The sequence below is a fragment of the Rana temporaria genome, chromosome 8 (assembly GCF_905171775.1).
Source record: "Rana temporaria chromosome 8, aRanTem1.1, whole genome shotgun sequence".
In the NCBI taxonomy this organism is placed as follows: domain Eukaryota; kingdom Metazoa; phylum Chordata; class Amphibia; order Anura; family Ranidae; genus Rana; species Rana temporaria.
In genome coordinates this window covers 127,889,197-127,915,750 of record NC_053496.1, presented here as the reverse complement: position 1 = coordinate 127,915,750, position 26,554 = coordinate 127,889,197, and the positions used below count along the sequence as shown (strand labels likewise).

Below are 26,554 nucleotides of genomic sequence, written 5' to 3'. Positions count from 1 at the left end.
ACACGACCGAGGAACTCGACGGGCGAAACACATCGTTTTGCTCGTCGAGTTCCTTGTTAGGCTGTCGAGGAACTCGACAAGCCAATTTTGTCCATTCCCGTCAAGGAAATAGAGAACATGCTTTCTTTTTGGCTCGACGAGTTCCTCGACAGTTTCCTCGTCTAAAAATTTACACACGACTGGTTTCCTCAGCAAAAAAAAACAGCAAGTTTCTTGCTGGTTTTTGTAAGGTTGGTGGTGTTCCTCTGAACCCGGGTTGGACTCTTGGGTGTGTGGAAGAACCTTTGATGCGCATCAGATAATTAAAAGCCACTCTGTATTATGGTGGATTTCAACTAACACTGGTTTATTTGTCACACAGCATATTTATGCATTCATCATTAGGAAACCCCCCTGCGGTGCAACCAATTACAGCAGGACACAATGTTTACACAATACAATAGTATGTTAGGTTTCAAACAACACGTATAATATTTTGCCTGCAGGTAATTCTATTGTCTTCAGTAATGATACACTAGCTTCAGATAATCTGGTATTTCCTGACAACAAACACATTCTTGTTATGTTTATGGTGCTAACTGCAGGCTACAATCTTATCTGCTCTCTTCTCTATGTAGGCATACAAATAAATGATTTCAAATTTATTCTAGTTAAAACATAAAGGGGTACTCTTTCAGAACCTTACAGTTTTTGCCGAGAAACATGGTCATGTGTACAAGGCCTCAGACAGGTCACAAAAAGTGTGCGGGGGGACAAACAGAGATTCTGAAATGTACATATAAAGAAAAGCTGGAGAACATGATATGCTTTTAGTTTTATTTCATAGTCACAGAACAAGCTCAGTTACAGTTTGTGAATATGATTATTGTAAAGTATATAATAATCATTAATCTTGTGATAAAACATTATAAGTTAAATTAACATATACTCATATGTAAATATTTTTTTTATATTAAGCAAACAATACGTTATAATTCATATGCAATATTTGAAGGTGATACTTAATTAGCAGTCACTTTAAAAAAACAAAGAAAGACCACAATTGTCTTCATATGATTTACAATTCACAAACTGTGAGGCGTCTTTGGTTACAGCCCTTATCATTCCATTTGCCATCAGTGTACATTTCCACACAGTTTTCTTGCCCTTGGCCGCTGGGTTCTTTCTTGCTCCAGGAGGTGTAAAGTGCAGGAATTCCTTTGGGATCCAGAAAGACACCAGGTTTTGGTCCTTCTTTCAAACCCACGTATGCATATTGATTATGCTTCTTTGTAAAGAATGAGAGGCCATTGTTCTCTGCTTCATTCTTGGGAATAGCCATACGGCCACCGATTTTTTGGCATGCAGCACGGGACTTTTCTATTTCCTCAATCTTTCCACTGCTCACTATCATTTTATCTCCTACCACTTGGATAAATTCTAGCAGCTTGAGTGCTAAAGATAAAAGACAATACATTTTTGTGAAAAGTCTGTCTGAAATTGTTAGTAGGAATTAAACAGTTGTCTGTGTATCTTAAAGCAAATTTGTTTTTCTCACTGAGGTAAAAAAAAAAACACGTTCCTAATGATCCCACTTCCTAGTGACTTATATGAACCTTTCCCTTACTTCCCTGCCATTTACAACTGAGAGTCAAAGAAAATTCCCAATACTACTGAGTATAGAAGAGCACGTGACTCAATTCACATGACAGTGCTGGACCAATGAGCGCTGTTACACAGAGAGGGATAATAGTCTTGCATAGCAACAGAAAAAAGTGATAGGGATCAAAAGATAGGAAATTATATACTGCTGGGTAGAGATGGGCAGAACACAATTCTCCAGCAGCAGAACTCACGAACAGGGGAAAAGTACTGCTCTGAACCGCAAACTTCATTGAATTCTATAGGAGCCAAACATTACAAATCAAAAGCTCCCATTTTGAAGTCTTATTTGCAAGTAATTTACCATAAAAGAGGTATGGGGGTCCGGGTACTGCCCTGGGGACATGTATCAATGCAAAACTTTTTTTCTAAAACTATAGTTTTTTCAGGAGCAGTGATTTTTGTGATGCTTGAAGTGCAAAAACAAAGATGAAAAATTCCTTTACTGCTGCATGAAAAAATAAAATTTCTAATTACATTTAAATTGACTTGCGGTTTTAATTGCCAGCACCCGGCTATTTAAACAAAAATGGCGTGGGGTTCCCCCCAAAATCCATACCAGATCTTTATCTCAGCATGCAGCCTGGCAGGTCAGCAAAAGGGGGGGGGGGGCAAGTGAGCGTCCCCCCTCCTGAACCATACCAGGCCACATGCTCTCAACATGGCGGGGTGTTTTGGGGCAGGGGGGACTTGCCCCTGCCCCAAAGCACCTTGTCCCCATGTTGAGTGTCCTTTATTAAAAATAAAAAACAATGATCCATCATCAATCACAATGCCTGCGCAACTGCCGACCCCAAAAATATATAGATAAGGGTGGGGCCACCCGCAACATAATCAGGTGGCACCACCCCCTTGTAACATCACCGACCCAGCATGCAATGGTTGGTGACATCACAGGGAGGCGGTGCCACCAGGTGATGTTGCCAGATGGCCTCGCCCTTACCTTTTTAAGAACTGTCAAACGGCAAGCCAGCCATTCAGCGGTTTGACGTCATGGCGGGCGGAGTGATTTTTTATTTTATTTGGTCTCGCAGGGCAGTGGCATTGTGATTGACAATGGATCTACATTGGGGAACACCATTTTTTTTTTTTTTAATAAAGATATTATCAAAAACCTGTCTACAGTTTTTATTTATTTTATGGTATGTTTTTTTTTTATTCAGCTGTAAGTGGGGAAGCCCATTGACAGCTGATGACTCATCAGTTATTAAAGATGCTACGGCTGGCGTTCCGGCCCCGCTCCTTAACAACCAGCTTTTACTGCGCCCTGATTGGGCAAAGTTCTTTCCAATCAGCCAATGTTCAGCCTGAACTCATGCTCGGGCCGAACCATTCACCCCACACTACTTCTGGGAAGGGTTAAATTAAAGAAAACATGCGACCTGCATAGGAAAAGCACAGGTTTACTTTAAGGGTTCATGCACACTGGACAGGAGTTTTGTGTTTTGCCTGTAGAAGCAGCCCAATTTTATCCCATGTGTCCATACACAATAGGATGTTTAGAGGAATGTTTTAAGCTCAGCGTTTAGAGCCAGAAAAAAAACCATTCAGATTTTCTTTTGATTGGAGATTTCTGGTAGAAAAAACGCTAAACACTCCTAAACGCACCTAAACATGTGTACAAAAACGCTTGATATGAGCTTTTTTTCTGCCCAACAAGCTATAGGATCTAGTGAGCTACTGGAAAGAAAAATACTGCAGCTGGGCTAAAATTAAAAAAGTTTGTTCAATTTTTTTATTTATTTATATTTATTTCAATTTTCTATAGCCCACCGCCTTCCCAGAACATGTAGAGGGGGACAGAATGAAGGTAGTGGGCATGTACTTCCTGAAGTCAATGCTGTGAATATTCACCTCTTTCTCGCCCTTCTGCATCCTGATAAATATCTATAAACATAGTTCTTTTTACTGGACTACTTTAAGTTTTTGTACTACATATATGCTACAAGTAAAAAGAAAATTAACTGGATCTGTTTCAATACTTGCCTGATTCCATTTTGTTGACCCGTTGACAAAGCTCTACCAATGTTGAAGTACAAGGTATGGCAGGAGCACCTAAGGGAGGGAAGAGAGTTATTGGGGTCGATTTGTGGGAAGTTTCACTTTGCAATTGAGTTTTTCCCAGCGCTTGGTCAGTAAAATTAAGTTCTACTGACTTTCATCATCCAATCATGTGTTTTAATAAAAAAAGAAATAAAACAAAATGCCCTTGCACATGTATTGGTATTCTGTACAAAGTGATATTTTACCACATTTAATGATTTTTTTTCAAATTTTCCTTGCACATGTTTGGGTATTCTTTGCTATGCTGTGAAAAATGTCCTTACAGAGTTCAACTTCACTTGCAAATTGAACAGTCTATTTGCATTTAGTAAATCAACCCAATTGCATCTTTATGACTTGGATGTCTCCCCATACTGGATATCTGAAACTGCTGTAATGATTTAGTTAAACATAACACAATACATATATTGAAAAAGAACACCAAAAAGTATATTTTATGGATACTGTGTACCTGTTTTTTTCAAGCTAGGCAAAAGTGACTTCTTTTCAACTAATCCTTGGACATTTTTGCCTGCCTTAGGTAGCGATGGTCCACCACCAATACCAATAGTTCTCAGGATACCTGTGTGAAAGCCAGATGAAAGGTTATACCTAATGATATATATATATATGGAAATGAGGGTGTAAAAAAAGGGCCTTCACAACACCCACTCAACGCCAAATCAAACCCAAATACTTGAATACTTTGAACTGTTTACTTCACCTTTTCTACATCTAAGACTTTTTTTCAGTGGTTTTAACCACGGGTCCAATATTATTAATTTTAGCCCTCTTGTTTTTTTTTTTATATTTCAGGAACTGGACTGTTTTATTGACATACCAACAAATTTATATATATATATATATATATATATATATATATATATAGTCCAGAACAATAGAATTGGATTAAATCAGGGGTGGTAAACCAGTGGCCCGGGGGCCACATGTGGCCCGCGCAGCCCTCTGATGTGGCCCGCGACCTCCTGTTCTGGAATAGCGGGTTGGCAAGCCCAGATCGCAGGTTGCCGATCTGCCATACCACAGCATCAGTGTTGTGAATGAAGCTGGTGGTAGAGGAAGAAAGCGGCTGCAGACCAGAGCCCCATAAGCTGATGTTTCCTCTACAGCACCGGCTTTGCCACAGGAGTCTATGGCAAAGTTCAGCTAACCCGCAGGATAGACACAGGTGTACTACGCTGCACCCGTGGTGTGGGTAAACTTCAGCACATCAGTTAAAAGAATTCTTAGGCTTTTTTCATAATGATCAGCCTGACCAAATGGGACCCTCAATTCACCTCTACAGAGCGACAGATGTCCATTTACGCTCGCCTCCCTCCAATCCAAAAAACAGAAGGGAATTCATCCCCTTCCATCTGGGCAGATCGGAGGGCCCATAGAGTACCCATGACCTGTCATCTGAACATTTTGCTCATTGTGGCCCACGACTGGTTACCAAGTTGCTTAAGTGGCCCTCGCTATTCAAAAGGTTGGGCACCCCTGGATTAAATGCTATTTTCAGTATTATTATCTAGATTGTGTTGCTTTCTTGATAACAGGCAAAAAGGACATTGATTTTCATTTTATTTCCAAAAGCAACACAAACTTTAATTAGTCTATTTACTGTTTCTTTACTGCATCTGGTCTGGTTAATCCATCTTCTAAACCAGGGGTGTCAAACTCAATTTCATTGTGGGCCGCATCAGCATTATGTATTAGTAAGATTAGATGTCCAACTCATCCTCTTCTCTTGCATTAGATGTCAAGAGCCACCCCACCATCAGAAGTTGAGTTCCCCACTCTCCCTTACATCACAGTGCACCCTCTTACTTTATTCTGCTGCTGGGAAGAAGCTGAATGCATTGCTTGAAAGCAGAAAGTAAGGGTCTGGAGTAGGATCAGAGGACTGGAACTGGTGCGAGGGCCACATGAAATGGCCTGGAGGCCCGGATTCGGCCCACAGGCCTTGTGTTTGACACCTGTGTTCTAAACCATGCTGTCGACAGAGCACTATTTGCAATACAAAGTTACTTTAACTGCAAACTCCAGAACAGATAGAGGAGCACTCTATGGACAGCACTATTAAGCATCTGTAATACTAATTAGCCTTATCAGGGCAAAGTGGCAGGTCCTCTAAAGGGTTCATCCTACCCCTCTCACCTCCATTCATGCACTCTGTTACTACACTAGTAGCCACCCTCACTGCTCTCTTTCCATATTGGTACATTGAGTCTAAGCTCTGTACAAGTGTTTTGTAGCTTACACTGGGATCTGTTTCCCTCCCATGACAGTGTCTGGATCTGGAAACTCATGGCACTGCATCCTGGGAGGAAAAGGTGAGGTGAAGGTAACATGCTCCTTAATTGCTTGTATTTCCAAGAGCTTCAAAGATTCAAAGGAAAGACATAGAACTGTGGCAGAGGTCAATATTAGTGGGTTGGGCTGGTCTTTTAAGAACATGACACTTTGCTCTGAAATAGCATCTGAGATACATAAGTAATGTATTTTGCCTTTCAAAATACAGTATATTGCATTCTCATTCATATATGTCTGCCGCACTGTACATGTTGAACAGTAACACCACCACTGCTGTAACTCCTATGGTGTATTTCCTATGTCACCTTCTTTATTGAGCTATAGAAAAGTATTATCAAACAGCTGATTTCCTCCATGTGCGATCCTATGAGCTTGTTAAACAATTTCTCTCTTGCTCCCAGTTTCTTAGATCATGATAATTTGCACCATTGTGCAATACACTTAAGTACAAAATGTTACACTCTTTGGCTGACCATACAGGACACACTTTTTCAGAAGAAAAATTGCAACAAATATCTGCTACTGTTCAACATGCAAGTGATTGAAAAAAACAAGCTGTATCATATAATTGCATACTTGTGATTGTTTTGATAAAACTATTTTTAGAATCATTGTTCAATCTTCTGAAAAATCAGTCTGGGTATGGCCAACATGAGCCTAGGTTGAATTTATTTTCTGCAATAAATTGTAGTTATTTAAAACTGAACAGTTCTGAGGCAGATACAAAAACGGCACTTAATACAGTTATGTATTACATGATAAATGTCTTTTAAAATGCAGCTAGTGTGCTTCCTCAAATCTGTGTTAATAATAACCATCTCTCAATAGTTGCACATTATACTGGTAGAGAGGCAATACTAGAATACAGTGAGACTCTAATGTGGGCTGCTGCTCATTTACTGTCCGGTCATAGGTTGGATTGGGTTAGCTATATTGCTTAACTGCAGTTGAAAAAGGTCAGGTCACCAACCTGGCTGAGCTCTCTGACAGGGCTGTGTATATCCAAGGACTACAAGGACAGAACTGGCAGATGAGACAGCTCCCATAAATATATTTCAGCTGTATGTTTTCATGTATGTCTGGTAATCATCTCTAAAATAATTCCTTTTAGCAGTTATACTATTAGTATTTATAACACATTGCAATTATAAATTCATAACTGGACTAAAGTTTATTCATGTTCATATTTTTTTTTGAAAATATTAACCTTTTATCCCAGGAATTCCCAGGTCTCTCTTCACTTCTTCAGTATTTACTTTAGGGATCCCATCTAGATTTTCTTTGCCTGGAACATTTGACAGGTTGTTATACAACAGCATGTTACCCATTATGTTTCATCATATTTACTAATTTAATTCTACAACCATGCTCTGATTATACATGTTAACATTCTTTTCAAATAATAACCTTTTATTGCAGGTACTCCCAGGTCTGTCTTCACTTCTACAGTATTTACTTTAGGAATCCCATCTAGATTTTTTTTGCCTGGAACATCTGACAAGGTGTGATACAACAGCATGTTACCACTATGTTTCATCGTATTTACTAATATATTTCAAAAATCCTGTTCTAAATGTACAAATTTATGTTTTTTTCAAACAATAACCTTTTATCTCAGGTACTGCCGGGTCTGCCTTCACTTCATCAGTATTTACTTTAGGAATCCCATCTAGTTTATCTTTGCTTGGAACATTTAGAAGACAGTTGGCTGGTGCTTGTGGAAGACATGCCACCAAACATACCAATGCTATGAGCACTAGAGATCTGTGAAGGCATTCCATCATGGAAGTCTGCTGGAAAAGAAAATGCAATATTACATGACAACCACTCATGTCTTGTGCCATATTGTTAGAAACACGAATTTCAATATGTGTAAGAGTTCTCTAATATTTAGAGAATAACTGTGCTTTTAATTCAGTTATCCTTAGAAAGTATTTACCCATTCCCAGCAAACTCCCCCAAATCAATTACTTACCTGTCCATGATTTATGGAGATCTTTGGCATGGAGCCTCTAGGTGCTACACTCTTCATGAAAACTCTGAAGCCTCGTACACACGACCGAGGAACTCGACGGGCGAAGCACATCGTTTTCCTCGTCGAGTTTCTTGTTAGGCTGTCGAGGAACTCGACAAGGCACGTTTCTCCATTCCCATCGAGGAAATAGAGAACTTGCTCTCTTTTTGGCTCGTCGAGTACCTCGACAGTTTCCTCAACGAAAATGTACACACGACCGGTTTCCTCTGCAAAAAAATATCTCCCAGCAAGTTTCTTGCTGGTTTTTGCCGAGAAACTTGGTCGTGTGTACGAGGCTTAAGCCCGGACACATATGTGCAATGGTTTCCCCATTTATTTCTACAGAAAAGCTATTGATTGTGTGCCTCAAAGATTGATAGTCTTCTCATAGGAATGAGAGTTTCCATGAAGAGGCTGTGCCCCATGGTAAAAGTATTTGTAGATTGCGGACAGGTATATGGTAGACTTGGACGTCTTGCTGGTTGAGGTGGGAACTACAGTTTAGGAATAACTTTAATAGTACAGTTATTTTAGACATTGCTAAATCCCTTGTATTTTCTCAGTTTCATGAAGTTTTTGTATAAAGGCAGACAAATGAAAACCCCAAGGGCAACTGTTGCCAATTTTTCCACATATGGGGAAAACAATCTTCATGATTCAAAATGACTATTCTTTCAAGCAACCAAAATGATAACACATTTAAAAACAATAAAAAAAAAATCCCATATTAATATTATATTTGAAAATAGGGATGGGGTATTTGCACTTTTTGATTGTCTTTAGTAAGCATATGTCATTCAAAGTATGGAAACTTTACCTCTTCTGTATATATAGTAATGAAATAGGTTAAACCCCCCTGAACCCCCCCCCCCCACACACACACACACACTATTTAAATATAAAAAAAAGGTTTTGGCTTTTACCGGTAATATATACCGTATTTTAAATTCCAGTTAGTGATCTTTGCCATTATTACCTCATTTGATTTTACATTTTACCTACTCTTTCAATGAAAGAACTAATTTCTAAAATGATGGTAACATTTTATTTCTTAAAACTCTGATTGATGTTCCCTAGCCCTTGAAATGTTTTCTCCGTCATCCTTGTGATGTAATGTTCACCTGTTATACCTTTCCTTTTACTTTAAATATACAGGCATACCCCACTCTTAAGTACATAATGGGGTTTATTTACTAAAGCTGGAAAGCCCAAAATCGGGCTCACTTTTACATAAAAACAATGAGCTTCCAGGTTTTATTACCAGGCTTAATTAAACAAGCTGGGGTTATAAGATCATTGGTTTCTATGCAGAAGTGAGCCTGATTTTGCGCTTTCCAGCTTTAGTAAATATATCTTATTTATACTGTATGTATTTTGTTTGCTTCAAAACTCCATGGTCCTTTTTTACATTGTGGAATACAATGATAAATAATAAATAAATAATAAATAATAAGGTGGAAAAAACATGCTAGAATTGTGTGATTGTATCTCCATTTCTAAACACCACAAGAATGCCACTTAGTACTGAGAGGTATTTCTATCCTGTTTACTGCTAACCAGTGGGTGCAATGCCAATCCTGGTGGTATACTGCTGATAACTAGCCTAGTTAAAATATAAATGGTTTACAACTATCTTTGTCCCTTTGTCTTTTGATTTTAATACATATTTTAACCAGGTTTAAGTATTATACTCTAGTCCAGCTTCTTTCAAACTTTTAAACAAGGGGAAACCCTTGAAATAAGGGAACTGCTTCAAATAATGACTATATCTACAGCTTACAGTAGATTAGAGTGATGGTCAGTGGGAAGAATGCTCCAACATTTGTGCTCAGTAGATAGAATCCCCTTTACAAATAGCTGAAAAGATTATTGATGTCAGTGGTTACTTATCTGAGATTTAAAAAAAAATGTTTATAGCTCAAGGAATATTGAGCTATAAACCTCTGGAGGAGTCCTGGTTGAGAAAGGCTACTCTAGTGCTTGCATCTTCAGTCTCTCTATCAGGCAATTTTGAAGAACAATATGAAATATTTTGCAAATCAGACATCCATTTTTATCACATGAAATTTATCAAGCTTCATTCTATAAGCTGCTAAACATGTTATTTTTTTTTAAAACAGTTGTAGTTCCTAACCAATTGACAATTTTTTTTTTGGAATCCCATTGGCTATCATAAGTCTAATGGCTCCTTTTTTTGTTTGCCCTTAAACTGCTACTTACATATTAAAAAAAAGAAATGAGAAAAGAAAAAAAAAGAGAAAATTATGATTGAAACATTAGCCTCTGGAAAACAATCGCTCCTTTATGTGTTAAGAATTAATGAAAAAATACACCCAATGCCAAATTGAATTTAAAACTAGTGTAAGTGGCATAATGCAAGATTAGGAAGGCATGTTATTTAGCAAATTCAACTCACAAACAGGAAAGTATAGAAAGCTCTGAACAATAAATACAAAGAATTAGCTACATACCTCTGAACAATCAGAAGATAATGATCACTGGTAGTGTTCTCTCCCTTTTATATTGCTTGGCAACACTTAATTGTACCTTAAAGAGCAACATGATGATACTTTATTTAAGAAACCTCCCTTATTTACACACTTAATGTTTTCAATAAGAGCACTAATACGACTACATAAATTAACTAATGGATTTGCAGAAGAAAGCAAACATTAAATTAAGAGCCATTTGACAAAACCATGCTGTATTTTCAAGTGTCTGCAATAGCTAACAAATTAACCAAATAGTGCAATCCATGTTCAAATGGGCTAGCATGACTATGGCTTCATCTATGCACTTGAGGAAGGGGTTTTAATGAGCTGATATTATTTGTTCTTACAGTATAATTGCAGATAGAGAGATGCAATCCTAAAGTTTAAGCACGTTATTAAAAAGTAGTTTATTAGAGTCATGTGGTAAAAATGTCACAATTTGAATCATATATTTTGGTAGCCTACTGGACGTAATTAGTTGAAAGAAACTTATATACCTAAAGGGTATGGGCCAGATTCACAGAAAAAGTACGCTGATACTCCGGCGTACTTTCAAATTTGCCGCGTCGTATCTTTATTTGGAATTCTCAAACAAAGATACGATGGCATTTGGCTAAGATCCGACAGGCGTGCGGCTTGTATGCTAATTAGCTGTTTACGGCGATCCACCAAGGTACGTGCGTTCGTCGCATTCTCTTACGTTGTCGCTAGTCAGCTTTTCCCAGCGTAAAGTTGCGATTGCTATTTAGGTGGTGTAAAATTTGACAGCCCATGTTAAAGTATGGCCGTCGTTCCCGCGTCAAATTTAAAAAAAAATTTTTGCGTAAGACTTCCGGGAATAGGAAAGGACGTAACGCACGTCGCCGTTCAAAAAATTACATTGGTGCGACGTCATTTTGCGCAAAGCACGGCGGGAAATTTCAAAACGGAGCATGCGCAGTCCGTTCGCCGTGGGAACGCGCCTAATTTAAATGATACACGCCCCATTTGAATTAGGCGGGCTTGTGCCGGACGGCTTTACGCTACGCCGCCGCAAGTTTACAGGCAAGTGCTTTGTGAATCAAGCACTTGCGCTGAAAACTTGCGGCGGTGTAACGTAAATGACATACGTTACGCCGCCGCATTTGTACCTGAATCTGGCCCTATATCTTTATTAACATTTGCAGAGGTATTTGTCTTGTGAAACTGCATGTACATTCTTTCTTTGTAAATGAGGGCAAGAACAAATGTGATTAGGCTATTTTCTCTCCAGAGATAAAACAGAGAGAAACCAGTGCAAGGGATCTTTCTAAATGCGGTGAAAACAATAGATGTTTACGGAAATTTGAAAAAAGCAGATGCGCTCACGAAAGGACAGTTTTACAGGTTGCGGGTATAATAAGACAGTGGGCCACTGTACCTCCCAGGGTGCTTGTGTTATTCAGCTTATCAAACAGTGAACTGCCCAGCTTAGCTGTGGAGCGAGCCACAATTCTCTCATTAGGAAGCCACAGACAGAAGCCGGTTCTGTTGCTGAAATTTGTGAAACACGCTCTCTTATGGCATGTGCCTATACCGGAATACGTTTATGAGGAAATTCCCCTTTCCATTAAGAGAGGCTTGAAAACACACATCTCCAAACACTTTAGAATTTTCCATAACAGGGATCCGAGATGCCTAAAATTTTGGAGTTTGGAAAAAGTGACTAAACATTGGAGAGGAGGAGATTACATAAGAAAGTTAAGCCAACAAGAATCCCTCTGGATCCATAAAACCCAGGTTGCGATACCTAGGGGTTTAAATGTCGTATTCAACCTCAATTGCTTTATATCAGATAAATAGCAACTGATATCTTGTGTTTAAAAACCTTCACTATTTAACACTTTCATGTTTTATTTGTTTAGTATATGTAAAGAGATGGCCGTGGGTTTTCTTTTTTCATCCATTTTCTCTTTTTTAATATATCCTTTTACTCACCGGGATTGTTATGCAGTAAACCCATGTCTTTTATGGTAACAATGTCTTTTTTATTTATTATGCGCTAGTGTCCCCATTTAGAGTGGCCATCGTTTGAAGTAACTCTGACTTCCAGTTCTGCCGTATCCTCTATGGTTAACCAGATGCCTATTTAATCTTTCGGGTGACTTACTAGCTCCACCCTCGCTGACGAAGTCCTGCAAGGACGTAACGCCGCATATGGGCGGGGGGAGCTTTTGCACGGACGTCACCCGCTGTCATCTCTCGATGCTTGATCCTTGGATCTTGCTGTGATCTAACTGCCATTTCTTACTATTTTACGCTTATTTGCACTAGCATTTTATGCCCCTAGAATATTTTAATAAAAATCTATGGAGTACACTTAGATTGTGTCCCTCTATTTTTATATACCCAACACAGACATTTTTGGTTCTACCACCACACTGCTTACCACTGCCACCTTGGAGGTTATCACTGCTGGAAATCTCTGCTGTGCTGAAGATCTGTCTTGCCGGTTCGGAGGCACTACAGCCTTGCTGGATATTACCATCATCCCTTTGTGGATAAATGTGTATATGACCTTCTGTAGTACAGAGGTCCACCTGATCTGGTAAGCACATTTGGCTTTGTGGTGGAGGATCTTGTCACTTATACATCCTCAGAGGATTACACCTACCTTCTTTTACAAGGGATCTTGTCTTTCACCTTTGGGACTTTGTCTAGTTCCTTTTAATATTGAATGGACTGTTATCCCAATTTTCTTGTGCTGCACTAACCATTTGTTTTGAATTCAAAATGGAATGACTACTTTCAGGTTTTCAAAGGGTATACATTTGTAATTTTACTTTCTGTCTACCTATTACAGTTTCATAGACCCTGAAATGCCATGATAGTAACCCCCCCTCCCCCCATGACCCCTTTTTGTCACAGAATTCTGAAAAATAAAAACATAAAATACAAAAAAATACACGTGGTATCCCCATATTCAGGAGAATTTCCATGTATACCCATGCCAAGTGTGAGTGAGAAATATCTCATTGTGCTAACTTTGCGTAAAAAATATATTATTTTTTGCCATCTTACAAAAACTTGTGGCAAAAAATAAAATCTTCCATAGACTTCCAATCGACTCCTATCGATTGACCAGAGACACTGTGGAGCCTCCAGGACCAGGACTAGGAAAAATAAAGCTTGAGCGGCTTTACTGTCATGGCAAGGAGAGAAACACAGGCACAGTACTAATACTTTATGCTTGAAACTGTTAATTGTGTGGTAGGCACATTTTACAAGGGGTTTCTATGTGGCTTAAAAAACTTGTTTAAACGATATCACACTATATGAGTCTTTTCATTATATGTGATTGCTGTTTGACTCAACAAGCCTACCAGCCGGTGGAGAGTGCAATTTCCAGGATAAATGCGGATATATATTCCAGGCCTATTTATCTTTACATTGTGGTGAGTGCATCCCCAAAAGGGGAGTAAAATATCCCCCCACGTGGTGATCGCCCCCCTTGGTGAAAGGAGCACTGAATAAGGATTATTTCTGACGTTTATCCATCTGCAGTATCATTGATTTCCTATATATGACATATAGAAGTTTTTCAAACGATGTTTTGGAAGTAGCGCTGCTACAGTTTCACATTGGACTTTGGGACTTTATTAGTTTCATTTTTCTTGTTTTACTGTTATTTTACATAGACTAAACATGCCTCTTAGTAAAAACTTGCAGTGTCTACTTTCCAAAAAGCGGTAATTTGGGGGGGTGTTTGAACTGTCCTGCCATTTTAGGGCCACTAAAAAATTGCGTGTATGGCCAGCATTAGGCGTTTCTGCCACACTCCTAATGTTGGGCATACATGTAACATTCTTTTTTTCGTTCAGTCCATGGGCAGATTCCTCCATTCATATTGATCAATCTGGATGAAGAAATCTCTGCCAGAAAAAGTGTATTGTATGCTACCATTAGAAGCTTCCACCCACTCTTCTAATGTTGGGCATACATGTATTGTTTTTTTTTTTTCATTTAGACTTTATACAGAGAGACAAAGAGGTAAGCTCATCAGCTTGCTGCTTCTCTTTTCAATGAAAAATCACAGGCTGAGGGAGGGACAAGAACTGTAAGTTTTATTTAGCTACAGCTAATTCAAATCTGATTTTCTGCACTGCTTGTGCAAATCTTTTTGCCGGTAAATCAATTCTAACAACGTTGTTGATGTTCAAAACAGATTTGAACAGGCAAACATTAGCCATTATGCACATTATGCTTACATATAAAGGTTATATAATTGAATAATAAATAACACAAGAAAAATGTGCCTTTCCAATTGTTTATTTAAAGCGGAGGTTCACCCTAAATATACAGTTGAGCTTATCCAGAAGAGCTTATTATACACATCAACATTTCGCTATTTAAATTTTTTTAAATCATTCAAATACCTGTAATCTGTTGTTCTATGCAGACACTTCCTGGTCTGTCTCCCGCGGGAGTGGGCGTGTCGCTTCTGTTTCTCAGTGCCCGAGTGTCTCCTGCGAGCACAGGTCATGCTTTCCAGGAGACTAGTAATAACACCCAAAGACGAAATCTTGCGGTATTTTACTCCTCACATGACTCAAGAAGCAGGTCACGTGACGAGGGCGGATCTAATTACGCCATTTTAATTAATGGCAAAAGGTAAAGAATGCCATTATACACCTGAATACACACGGAGAAGGAAGCCATTGCTTGCACGGGACAAGACCGGACAAGATAACTAGCTCCTTATATTTTACATATATTTCAGCAAAACGTAAGTTGTGATGGCAACCGTGAACACTGCTCATGCGCGGGATAGAGCGGTAAATGCTGGGATATCAGCATTCACCGAATCCCGGAAGTATTTGCTTGCGGGCTTCGCAATGCCCACAAGCAAGATGGAACATTCCTGGAGGAAATTTTATAAATCATTATTTACGGCAAAATGACAGTGCAGACGAATTTAAAACTACAGACAAGTGAGTACAAGCTTGCCAAACTGAAAAGCAGTAGATGCACATATTTAAAAAAAAAAAAACGAATTCCCGCAGAACCCCCACTTTAACAAAAAATGTATTGATGCAATGGTGTAATGTGGAAAAAGTAAGTACTTCCTTAGCCTAAGAAGCAGGAATTGCCCTCTTTAACAGAAATTACTTATTGTAAGCATTCTGCACAACTGCGCACCAGTTTTTTTTAGTTGGGAAATGTGGATTTTGTAGATTATTATTGTGTTAAAATATCATATCCTGGTTTAACTTAAACTTTTGGACAGACTACCTCACATTCTAATCAGTCACACTTTGATATGATGAAGAATTCATAGTTGATTTGATGACTGAAAGCTTCCCAGGCTCTGAAGCAGCAACGCACACCTAAAGCATAATATTTTCACCACTCTGCTTCACAGTTAATATGAGATTCTTCTGAAATGCTCTATATGATTTTCACTAAATATTTCTACTGTAACTATAGCTAAATAACTCTGTCTTCTGATTTTGTCCACAACACATTGTTCCAGAAGGCATATTCTGTGCCTATATGTTCAAAGGCAAACTGTAGTCTTGCTGTAATGTTCTTTTTGGACATCAAAGTCTATTCCTGGCACACTTTTCATGCAGGTGGAATTGGTGAAATTTTTTCTCATTGTACCTGCATACACTTGAATTGTTGTAGGAGTTACCTGAAGATCCTGCAATGAAACGTTGGGCTTTTTGCAGACTACTTTTAGCATAAAACTTTTAACTCTTATGCCACGTACACACGGTCGTTTTTTGTGATGAAATAAAACAACGTTTTTAAAAACGTCACTTAAAATTTGGGCTTCACATTGTTTTTTGTCTTCTAAAAAACGTCCAAATTTCTATTAGAACATGCTTCAATTTTTTATGTCGTTTTTCAAAATGTTGTTTTTTGTGTCATAAAAAATGATCGTGTGTGGGCTAAAACGACGTTTAAAACAACGTTTTTAAACCCGCGCATGCTCAGAAGCAAGTTATGACGCAAGCTTGAATGGAACAGAGTGCGGTCGTACGTGTTGTAGGTAACCGCGCTTTGCAAGAGCAATTTCAAAAAACGATGGTGTGTGGGCAATGTCGTTTTTAAAAATTAAGTTTGAAAAACTTAGTTTTTTTGTATGATAAAAAACCAACGTTTTTTTCCAAGACAAAAAACGACCGTGTGTACGCGGCATTAGGATAAATTTCATGGCTCGACCAGAGTAATTTGGAGTTCAAACCACTTGTAAATTATGTTCCTTAAACAGAAATGGTTGCTTTTAAATAATTTGATGATGTTTTTAAATCCCTTGCCAGACTCATAGGCACCTACAATCTTTTTCTGAGGGTCTTAGAGAGCGCTTTTGATCTTGGAATGCTGACACCACATATGTCAATAGCAACAAGGACACCAGACCCTGACACCAGATATCTAAGGTTTAAACAGAGGTTCTAAGCATTGGTACCTAATCTGGAGCAGCCAATTACATTTTGTGGTAAATGTAGGGGTGTACACATTTTTAATTACATTTAATTCTGAGAATAAATACACCATGTTAGTTTTATATGTAATGTGTTTAGTTATATCACCTTTATCTGTAGGCACTATTTGAATGAAGATCTAATGTTTCAATTTCCATGGGGTGCATTTACTTTTCACATTACATTATAGATATATTTTTTTATCTGCGCGTTTAACTGTTTGCCTGGAGATTAGCTTTAATGGCTCTATCATAACTTTTTTATGTTTAAAATATATTTATTTGTAGTTGACATAATTTCCAGTACAGATAAAACTATTGATATGAAGATCATTGTGCTCATAGGCTTTGCCTTTCAAACGTCATTTCACTTTCAAAAGAGGTAGAGAACACTTGTAGCTTTGTAATCGGTACAAATGAATAATACACTGACACCAAGGGAGTGTTTACCTCTATGACAGGTTTCAGAAAGTGGAGCTAAACTTTTTTTTCTGAAATAGCAGCATGGATGATAAAATTGAGAAGCAGTACTAATATATAAGTTCTATTCATCCACAGGGATGGATATAGACTGTCACAAGCACATTATAGTCTATAAAGCTGCAAAGTGTAGGGCGGACAGCTGTGGCTGTAAGGCCTCGTACACACGACCGAGGAACTCGACGGGCGAAACACATCGTTTTGTTTGTCGAGTTCCTTGTTAGGCTGTCGAGGAACTCGACAAGCCAATTTTCTCCATTCCCGTCAAGGAAATAGAGAACATGCTCTCTTTTTGGCTCGACGAGTTCCTCCACAGTTTCCTCGTCGAAAATGTACACACAACCGGTTTCCTCTGCAAAAAAAAAAAAAACAGAAAGTCTCTTGCTGTTTTTTCCCGAGAAACTCGGTCGTGTATACGAGGCCTCAGACAGGTCACAAAAAGTGTGCGGGGGGGACAAACAGAGATTCTGAAATGTACATATAAAGAAAAGCTGGAGAACATGATATGCTTTTAGTTTTATTTCATAGTCACAGAACAAGCTCAGTTACAGGTTGTGAATATGATTATTGTAAAGTATATAATAATCATTAATCTTGTGATAAAACATTATAAGTTAAATTAACATATACTCATATGTAAATACTTTTTTTATATTAAGCAAACAATACGTTATAATTCATATGCAATATTTGAAGGTGATACTTAATTAGCAATCACTTTAAAAAAACAAAGAAAGACCACAATTGTCTTCATATGATTTACAATTCACAAACTGTGAGGCGTCTTTGGTTACAGCCCTTATCATTCCATTTGCCATCAGTGTACATTTCCACACAGTTTTCTTGCCCTTGGCCGCTGGGTTCTTTCTTGCTCCAGGGGGTGTAAAGTGCAGGAATTCCTTTGGGATCCAGAAAGACACCAGGTTTTGGTCCTTCTTTCAAACCCACGTATGCATATTGATTATGCTTCTTTGTAAAGAATGAGAGGCCATTGTTCTCTGCTTCATTCTTGGGAATAGCCATACGGCCACCGATTTTTTGGCATGCAGCACGGGACTTTTCTATTTCCTCAATCTTTCCACTGCTCACTATCATTTTATCTCCTACCACTTGGATAAATTCTAGCAGCTTGAGTGCTAAAGATAAAAGACAATACATTATTGTGAAAAGTCTGTCTGAAATTGTTAGTAGGAATTAAACAGTTGTCTGTGTATCTTAAAGCAAATTTGTTTTTCTCACTGAGGTAAAAAAAAAAAACACGTTCCTAATGATCCCACTTCCTAGTAACTTATATGAACCTTTCCCTTACTTCCCTGCCATTTACAACTGAGAGTCAAAGAAAATTCCCAATACTACTGAGTATAGAAGAGCATGTGACTCAATTCACGTGACAGTGCTGGACCAATGAGCGCTGTTACACAGAGAGGGATAATAGTCCTGCATAGCAACAGAAAAAAGTGATAGGGATCAAAAGATAGGAAATTATATACTGCTGGGTAGAGATGGGCCGAACACAATTCTCCAGCAGCAGAACTCACGAACAGGGGAAAAGTACTGCTCTGAACCGCAAACTTCATTGAATTCTATAGGAGCCGAACATTACAAATCAAAAGCTCCCATTTTGAAGTCTTATTTGCAAGTAATTTACCATAAATGAGGTATGGGGGTCCGGGTACTGCCCTGGGGACATGTATCAATGCAAAACTTTTTTTTTAAAACTATAGTTTTTTCAGGAGCAATGATTTTTGTGATGCTTGAAGTGCAAAAACAAAGATGAAAAATTCCTTTACTGCTGCATGCAAAAATAAAATTTCTAATTACATTTAAATTGACTTGCGGTTTTAATTGCCAGAACCCGGCTATTTAAACAAAAATGGCGTGGGGTTCCCCACCAAAATCCATACCAGATCTTTATCTCAGCATGCAGCCTGGCAGGTCAGCAAAAGGGGGGGGGGGGGCAAGTGAGCGTCCCCCCTCCTGAACCATACCAGGCCACATGCTCTCAACATGGCGGGGTGTTTTGGGGGCAGGGGGGACTTGCCCCCCGCCCCAAAGCACCTTGTCCCCATGTTGAGTGTCCTTTATTAAAAATAAAAAACAATGACCTCCAATGTAGATCCATCATCAATCACAATGCCCGCGCAACTGCCGACCCCAAAAATATATAGATAAGGGTGGGGCCACCCGCAACATAATCAGGTGGCACCACCCCCTTGTAACATCACCGACCCAGCATGCAATGGTTGGTGACATCATAGGGAGGCGGCGCCACCAGGTGATGTTGCCAGATGGCCTCCCCCTTACCTTTTTAAGAACTGTCAAATGGCAAGCCAGCCATTCAGCGGTTTGACGTCATGGCGGGCGGAGTGATTTTTTATTTTATTTGGTCTCGCAGGGCAGTGGCATTGTGATTGACAATGGATCTACATTGGGGAACACCATTTTTTTTATTTTTAATAAAGATATTATCAAAAACCTGTCTACTGTTTTTATTTATTTTATGGTATGTTTTTTTTTTATTCAGCTGTACGTGGGGAAGCCCATTGACAGCTGATGACTCATCAGTTATTAAAGATGCTACGGCTGGCGTTCCGGCCCCGCTCCTTAACAACCAGCTCTTACTGCGCCCTGATTGGGCAAAGTTCTTCCCAATCAGCCAATGTTCAGCCTGAACTCATGCTCGGGCCGAACCATTCACCCCACACTACTTCTGGGAAGGGTTAAATTAAAGAAAACATGCGACCTGCATAGGCAAAGCACAGGTTTACTTTAAGGGTTCATGCACACTGGACAGGAGTTTTGTGTTTTGCCTGTAGAAGCAGCCCAATGTTATCCCATGTGTCCATACACAATAGGATGTTTAGAGGAATGTTTTAAGCTCAGCGTTTAGAGCCAGAAAAAAAACATTCAGATTTTCTTTTGATTGGAGATTTCTGGTAGAAAAAACGCTAAACACTTCTAAACGCACCTAAACATGTGTACAAAATCGCTTGATATGAGCTTTTTTTCTGCCCAACAAGCTATAGGAACTAGTGAACTACTGGAAAGAAAAATACTGCAGCTGGGCTAAAATTAAAAAAGTTTGTTCAATTGTTTTATTTATTTATATTTATTTCAATTTTCTTTAGCCCACCGCCTTCCCAGAACATGTAGAGGGGGGCAGAATGAAGGTAGTGGGCATGTACTTCCTGAAGTCAATGCTGTGAATATTCACCTCTTACTCTCCCTTCTGCATCCTGATAAATATCTATAAACATAGTTCTTTTTACTGGACTACTTTAAGTTTTTGTACTACATATATGCTACAAGTAAAAAGAAAATTAACTGGATCTGTTTCAATACTTGCCTGATTCCATTTTGTTGACCCGTTGACAAAGCTCTACCAATGTTGAAGTACAAGGTATGGCAGGAGCACCTAAAGGAGGGAAGAGAGTTATTGGGGTCGATTTGTTAAAGACTAAAAGACTGTTCACTTTGCAAGGAAAGTTTCACTTTGCAATTGAGTTTTCCCAGCGCTTGGTCAGTAAAATTAAGTTCTACTGACTTTCATCATCCAATCATGTGTTTTAATAAAAAAAGAAATAAAACAAAATTCCCTTGCACATGTATTGGTATTCTGTACAAAGTGATATTTTACCACATTTAATGATTTTTTTTCTAATTTTCCTTGCACATGTTTGGGTATTCTTCGCTATGCTGTGGAAAATTTCCTTACAGAGTTCAACTTCACTTGCAAATTGAACAGTCTATTTGCATTTAGTAAATCAACCCAATTGCATCTTTATGACTTGGATGTCTCCCCATACTGAATATCTGAAACTGCTGTAATGATTTAGTTAAACATAACACAATACATATATTGAAAAAGAACACCAACAAGTATATTTTATGGATACTGTGTACCTGTTTTTTTCAAGCTAGGCAAAAGTGACTTCTTTTCAGCTAATCCTTGGACATTTTTACCTGCCTTGGGTAGCGATGGTCCACCACCAATACCAATAGTTCTCAGGATACCTGTGTGAAAGCCAGATGAAAGGTTATACCTAATGATAACAGTATATATATATATATATATATATATATATATATATATATATATATATATATATATATTAGGGCTGTGCAAATTAACTTTTAATTAATCGATTAATCTTTAATTTTTTTGATCGATTAAAATTCTTTTGATTGGAACTCACCTCTCCGCCGGCTTCTGGGCCTTCAGGAAGTTCCGTCGGAGATCCAGTAACGTCACGGACACCAGTGGGGCTTGCCGTGTCCATCTGAAGGGCTCCTTTGCTGTGCCTTCATATCTGTATGCCGGCGGGACCTCACTATCTGCCACACGCAAGGGCTGTTACACTTCCCTCTATCAACCTGGGATTCTACAACCATCCACTGGGAGTTGTGATAGTTCCCTTCATGGGACATCTACATGCCGACGGACTGATGTTAACCCCTCCTCATCTGGATTCAGCAGTGGTATCGTTGTACACATTTTTATACCAGTATCATACTTAGTTACATGTTTTTATGACTGCTTTTGGTACCGTTTGGTATTACTCGCACCATTTTTACAGTTTATGTAGCTACATCAATTTTATCTCCAGTGCAATATTTATTTGGTTACCTACTTGAAGACTATAAAAGTTTTAATGCTATTCCCATCGAGTGCTGCCTTTGTGTGTTTTTGTATCCTGCTATCCATTTTTCCAGAGGTTGGTAGCTGCACTGGGAATCAGCCTGCAAGTAGATCAGCTTAAAGTAGTTGGATCTGTATGTGCGTTATAATTAATCGAAATTAGTCGATTAATCGATTAAAAAATAAACGATTAATCGAACAGAAAAATGTTGATCAGTAACAGCCCTAATATATATATATATATATATGGAAATGCGGGTGTAAAAAAAGGGCCTTCACAACACCCACTCAACGCCAAATCAAACCCAAATACCAGAATACTTTGAACTGTTTACATCACCTTTACTACATCTAAGGCCCCGTACACACGACCAGTTTCCTCGGCAGAATTCAGCTTCCGACCGAGTTTCTGGCTGAATTCTGCCGAGAAACCCGGCCGTGTGTACAATTTCGCCGAGGAAGCCGATGAGGAGCTCGACGAGGAAATAGAGAACATGTTCTCTATTTCCTCGTTGTTCTATGGGAGCTCTCGGCCCGCTGAGCTCCTCGGTGGCTTCAGGGCTGAACTGGCCGAGGAACTCGATGTGTTTGGCACGTCGAGTTCCTCGGCCGTGTGTACGGGGCCTAAGACTTTTTTTCAGTGGTTTTAACCACGGGTCCAATATTATTGATTTTAGCGCTGTTTTTGTGTATTTTGATATTTCAGGAACTGGACTGTTTTATTGCCATACCAACACATTTATATATATATATATATATATATATATATATATATATATATATATATATATATATATATATATATATATATATGTATATATAGTCCAGAAAAATAGAATTGGATTAAATGTTATTTTCAGTATTATTATCTAGATTGTGTTGCTTTCTTGATAACAGGCAAAAAGGACATTGATTTTCATTTTATTTCCAAAAGCAACAAAAACTTTAATTGGTCTATTTACTGTTTCTTTACTGCATCTGGTCTGGTTAATCCATCTTCTAAACCAGGGGTGTCAAACTCAATATCTTCGGGGTGCCGCATCAGCATTATGTATTAGTAAGATTAGATGTCCAACTCATTCCCTTCTCTTACATTAGATGTCAAGAGCCACCCCACCGTAAGAAGTTGAGTTCCCCACTCTCCCTTACATCACAGTGCACCCCCCTTACTTTATTCTGCTGCTGGGAAGAAGCTGAATGCATTGCTTGAAAGCAGAAAGTAAGGGTCTGGAGTAGGATCAGAGGACTGGAACTGGTGCGAGGGCCACATGAAATGGCCTGGAGGCCTGGATTCGGCCCACAGGCCTTGTGTTTGACACCTGTGTTCTAAACCATGCTGTCGACAGAGCACTACTTGCAATACAAAGTTACTTTAACTGCAAACTCCAGAACAGATAGAGGTGCACTCTATGGACAGCACTATTAAGCATCTGTAATACTAATTAGCCTTATCAGGGCAAAGTGGCAGGTCCTCTAAAGGGTTTAATCCTACCCCTCTCACCTCCAATAATGCACTCTGTTACTACACTAGTAGCCACCCTCACTGCTCTCTTTCCATATTGGAACCTTGAGTCAAAGCTCTGTACAAGCAATGTTTTGGAGCTTACACTGGGATCTGTTTCCCTCCCATGACAGTGTCTGGATCTGGAAACTCATGGCACTGCATCCTGGGAGGAAAAGGTGAGGTGAAGGTAACATGCTCCTTAATTGCTTGTATTTCCAAGAGCTTCAAAGATGCAAAGGAATGACATAGAAATGTGGCAGAGGTCAATATTAGTGGGTTGGGCTGGTCTTTTAAGAACATGACACTTTTCTCTGAAATAGCATCATACATAAGTAATGTATTTTACCTTTCAAAATACAGTATATTGCATTCTCATTCATATATGTCTGCCGCACTGTACATGTTGAACAGTAAAGCCTCGTACACACGATCAGTCCATCCGATGAGAACGGTCTGAAGGACCGTAGTCATCGGTTAACCGATGAAGCTGGCTGATGGTCTGTCGCACCCACACACCATCGTGTCAGAACGCGGTGACGTAAAACACAACGACGTGCTAAAAAAAATGAAGTTCAATGCTTCCAAGCATGCGTCGACTTGATTCTGAGCATGAGTGGATTTTTAACCGATGGTCGTGCCTACTAATGATCGGTTTTGACCTATCGGTTAGGAATCCATCGGTTAAATTTAAAGCAAGTTGGCTTTTTTTTAACCGATAATTGAATAACCTATGGGGCCCACACACGATCGGTTTTGACCGATGAAAACGGTCCATCAGACCGTTGTCCTCTGTTTAACCTATTGTGTGTACGAGGCCTAACACCACCACTGTAACTCCTATGGTGTATTTCCTATGTCACCTTCTTTATTGAGCTATAGAAAAGTATTATCAAACAGCTGATTTCCTCCATGTGCGATCCTATGAGCTTGTTAAACAATTTCTCTCTTGCTCCCAGTTTCTTAGATCATGATAATTTGCATTATTGTGCAATACACTGGAGTACAAAATGTTACACTGTTTGGCTGACCATACAGGACACACTTTTTCAGAAGAAAAATTGCAACATGGGAGATGAGACAACTCCCATAAATATATTTCAGCTGTATGTTTTCATGTATGCCTGGTAATCATCTCTAATATAATTCCTTTTAGCAGTTATACTATTAGTATTTATAACACATTGCAATTATAAATTCATAACTGGACTAAAGTTTTTAAATACTTATTGTTTTGTTTTCTTTCTATTAAAGGAAACAACCATCCAATATCTAGTGCCGGCAACGGCAGTAGAAGTTGTGAATAAGCCAATGAAACTTGAGGATTAGACTTTCTCTTGCTACCATATGGTACAATGTTGACAGGATGTGATAAAGCAGCATTTCACCATTATGTTACATCATATTTGCTAATTTCATTCCACAATTATGTTCTGTTTATTCATGTTCATATTTTTTTGAAAATATTAACCTTTTATCCCAGGAATTCCCAGGTCTCTCTTCACTTCTTCAGTATTTACTTTAGGGATCCCATCTAGATTTTCTTTGCCTGGAACATTTGACAGGGTGTGATACAACAGCATGTTACCCATTATGTTACATCATATTTACTAATTTAATTCTACAACCATGTTCTGATTATACATGTTGATATTTTTTCCAAATAATAACCTTTTATCCCAGGAATTCCCAGGTCTCTCTTCACTTCTTCAGTGTTTACTTTAGGGATCCCATCTAGATTTTCTTTGCCTGGAACATTTGACATGTTGTGATACAACAGCATGTTACCACTATGTTTCGTCGTATTTACTAATTTATTTCTACAACCATGCTCTGATTATACATGTTGACATTCATTTCAAATAATAACCTTTTATTGCAGGTACTCCCAGGTCTGTCTTTACTTCTACAGTATTTACTTTAGGAATCCCATCTAGATTTTCTTTGCCTGGAACATCTGACAAGGTGTGATACAACAGCATGTTACCATTATGTTTCATCATATTTACTAATTTATTTCTACAACCATGCTCTGATTATACATGTTGATATTCATTTAAAATAATTACCTTTTATTGCAGGTACTCCCAGGTCTGTCTTCACTTCTACAGTATTTACTTTAGGAATCCCATTTAGATTTTCTTTGCCTGGAACATCTGACAAGGTGTGATACAACAGCATGTTACCACTATGTTTCATCGTATTTACTAATATATTTCAAAAATCCTGTTCTAAATGTACAAATTTATGTTTTTTTCAAACAATAACCTTTTATCTCAGGTACTGCCGGGTCTGCCTTCACTTCATCAGTATTTACTTTAGGAATCCCATCTAGTTTATCTTTGCTTGGAACATTTAGAAGACAGTTGGCTGGTGCTTGTGGAAGACATGCCACCAAACATACCAATGCTATGAGCACTAGAGATCTGTGAAGGAATTCCATCATGGAAGTCTGCTGGAAAAAAAATGCAATATTACATGACAACCACTCATGTCTTGTGCCATATTGTTAGAAACACGAATTTCAATATGTGGAAGAGTTCTCTAATATTTAGAGAATAACTGTGCTTTTAATTCAGTTATCCTTAGAAAGTATTTACCCATTCCCAGCAAACTCCCCCAAATCAATCACTTACCTGTCCATGATTTATGGAGATCTTTGGCATGGAGCCTCTAGGTGCTACACTCTTCATGAACACTCTGAAGCCTCGTACACACGACCGAGGAACTCGACAGGCGAAACACATCGTTTTCCTCGCCGAGTTCCTCGTTAGGCTGTCGAGGAACTCGACAAGGCAAGTTTCTCCATTCCTGTCGAGAAAATAGAGAACTTGCTCTCTTTTTGGCTCGTCGAGTTTCCTCAGCGAAAATGTACACACGACCGGTTTCCTCGGCAAAAAAATATCTCCCAGCAAGTTTCTTGCTGGTTTTTGCCGAGAAACTCGGTCGTGTGTACGAGGCTTAAGCCCGGACACATATG

The 26,554-nt window shown here is 38.7% G+C and overlaps 1 protein-coding gene across 12 annotated transcripts; it reads right to left on the bottom strand.

Annotated features, from left to right (window-relative positions):
- Positions 1–795: 795 nt before the first annotated feature.
- On the bottom strand, positions 796–26,031 carry LOC120909066 (pulmonary surfactant-associated protein A2-like). 12 transcript variants are annotated; one of them, XM_040320692.1, is made up of 10 exons: positions 25,843–26,031; positions 25,644–25,730; positions 25,445–25,531; positions 25,246–25,332; positions 25,046–25,123; positions 7,408–7,485; positions 7,208–7,294; positions 4,157–4,267; positions 3,628–3,696; positions 796–1,434 (listed from the first exon to the last, which is right to left on the bottom strand). In XM_040320692.1, the coding sequence occupies exons 1-10, from the start codon at positions 26,018–26,020 to the stop codon at positions 1,058–1,060; spliced, it is 1,239 nt and encodes a 412-aa protein (XP_040176626.1). In that variant the 5' UTR covers positions 26,021–26,031; the 3' UTR covers positions 796–1,057. The 12 variants fall into 12 exon arrangements, with proteins under 12 accessions (XP_040176626.1, XP_040176630.1, XP_040176628.1 ...); XM_040320696.1 differs by having other exon boundaries at positions 4,217–4,267; XM_040320694.1 differs by having other exon boundaries at positions 7,208–7,285.
- Between the last annotated feature and the right edge of the window lie 523 nt (positions 26,032–26,554).

Coding starts and splice junctions, on each gene's coding strand:
- LOC120909066 (XM_040320692.1), bottom strand. CDS start 26,020: ATGATGGAATTCCTTCACAGATCTCTAGTGCTCATAGCATTGGTATGT. Junction 7,295..7,407: donor GGGAGTACCTGCAATAAAAG/GTTATTATTTGA, acceptor ACAACCTGTCAA/ATGTTCCAGGCAAAGAAAAT. Junction 3,697..4,156: donor GCCTAGCTTGAAAAAAACAG/GTACACAGTATC, acceptor TCCCTCCCTTAG/GTGCTCCTGCCATACCTTGT.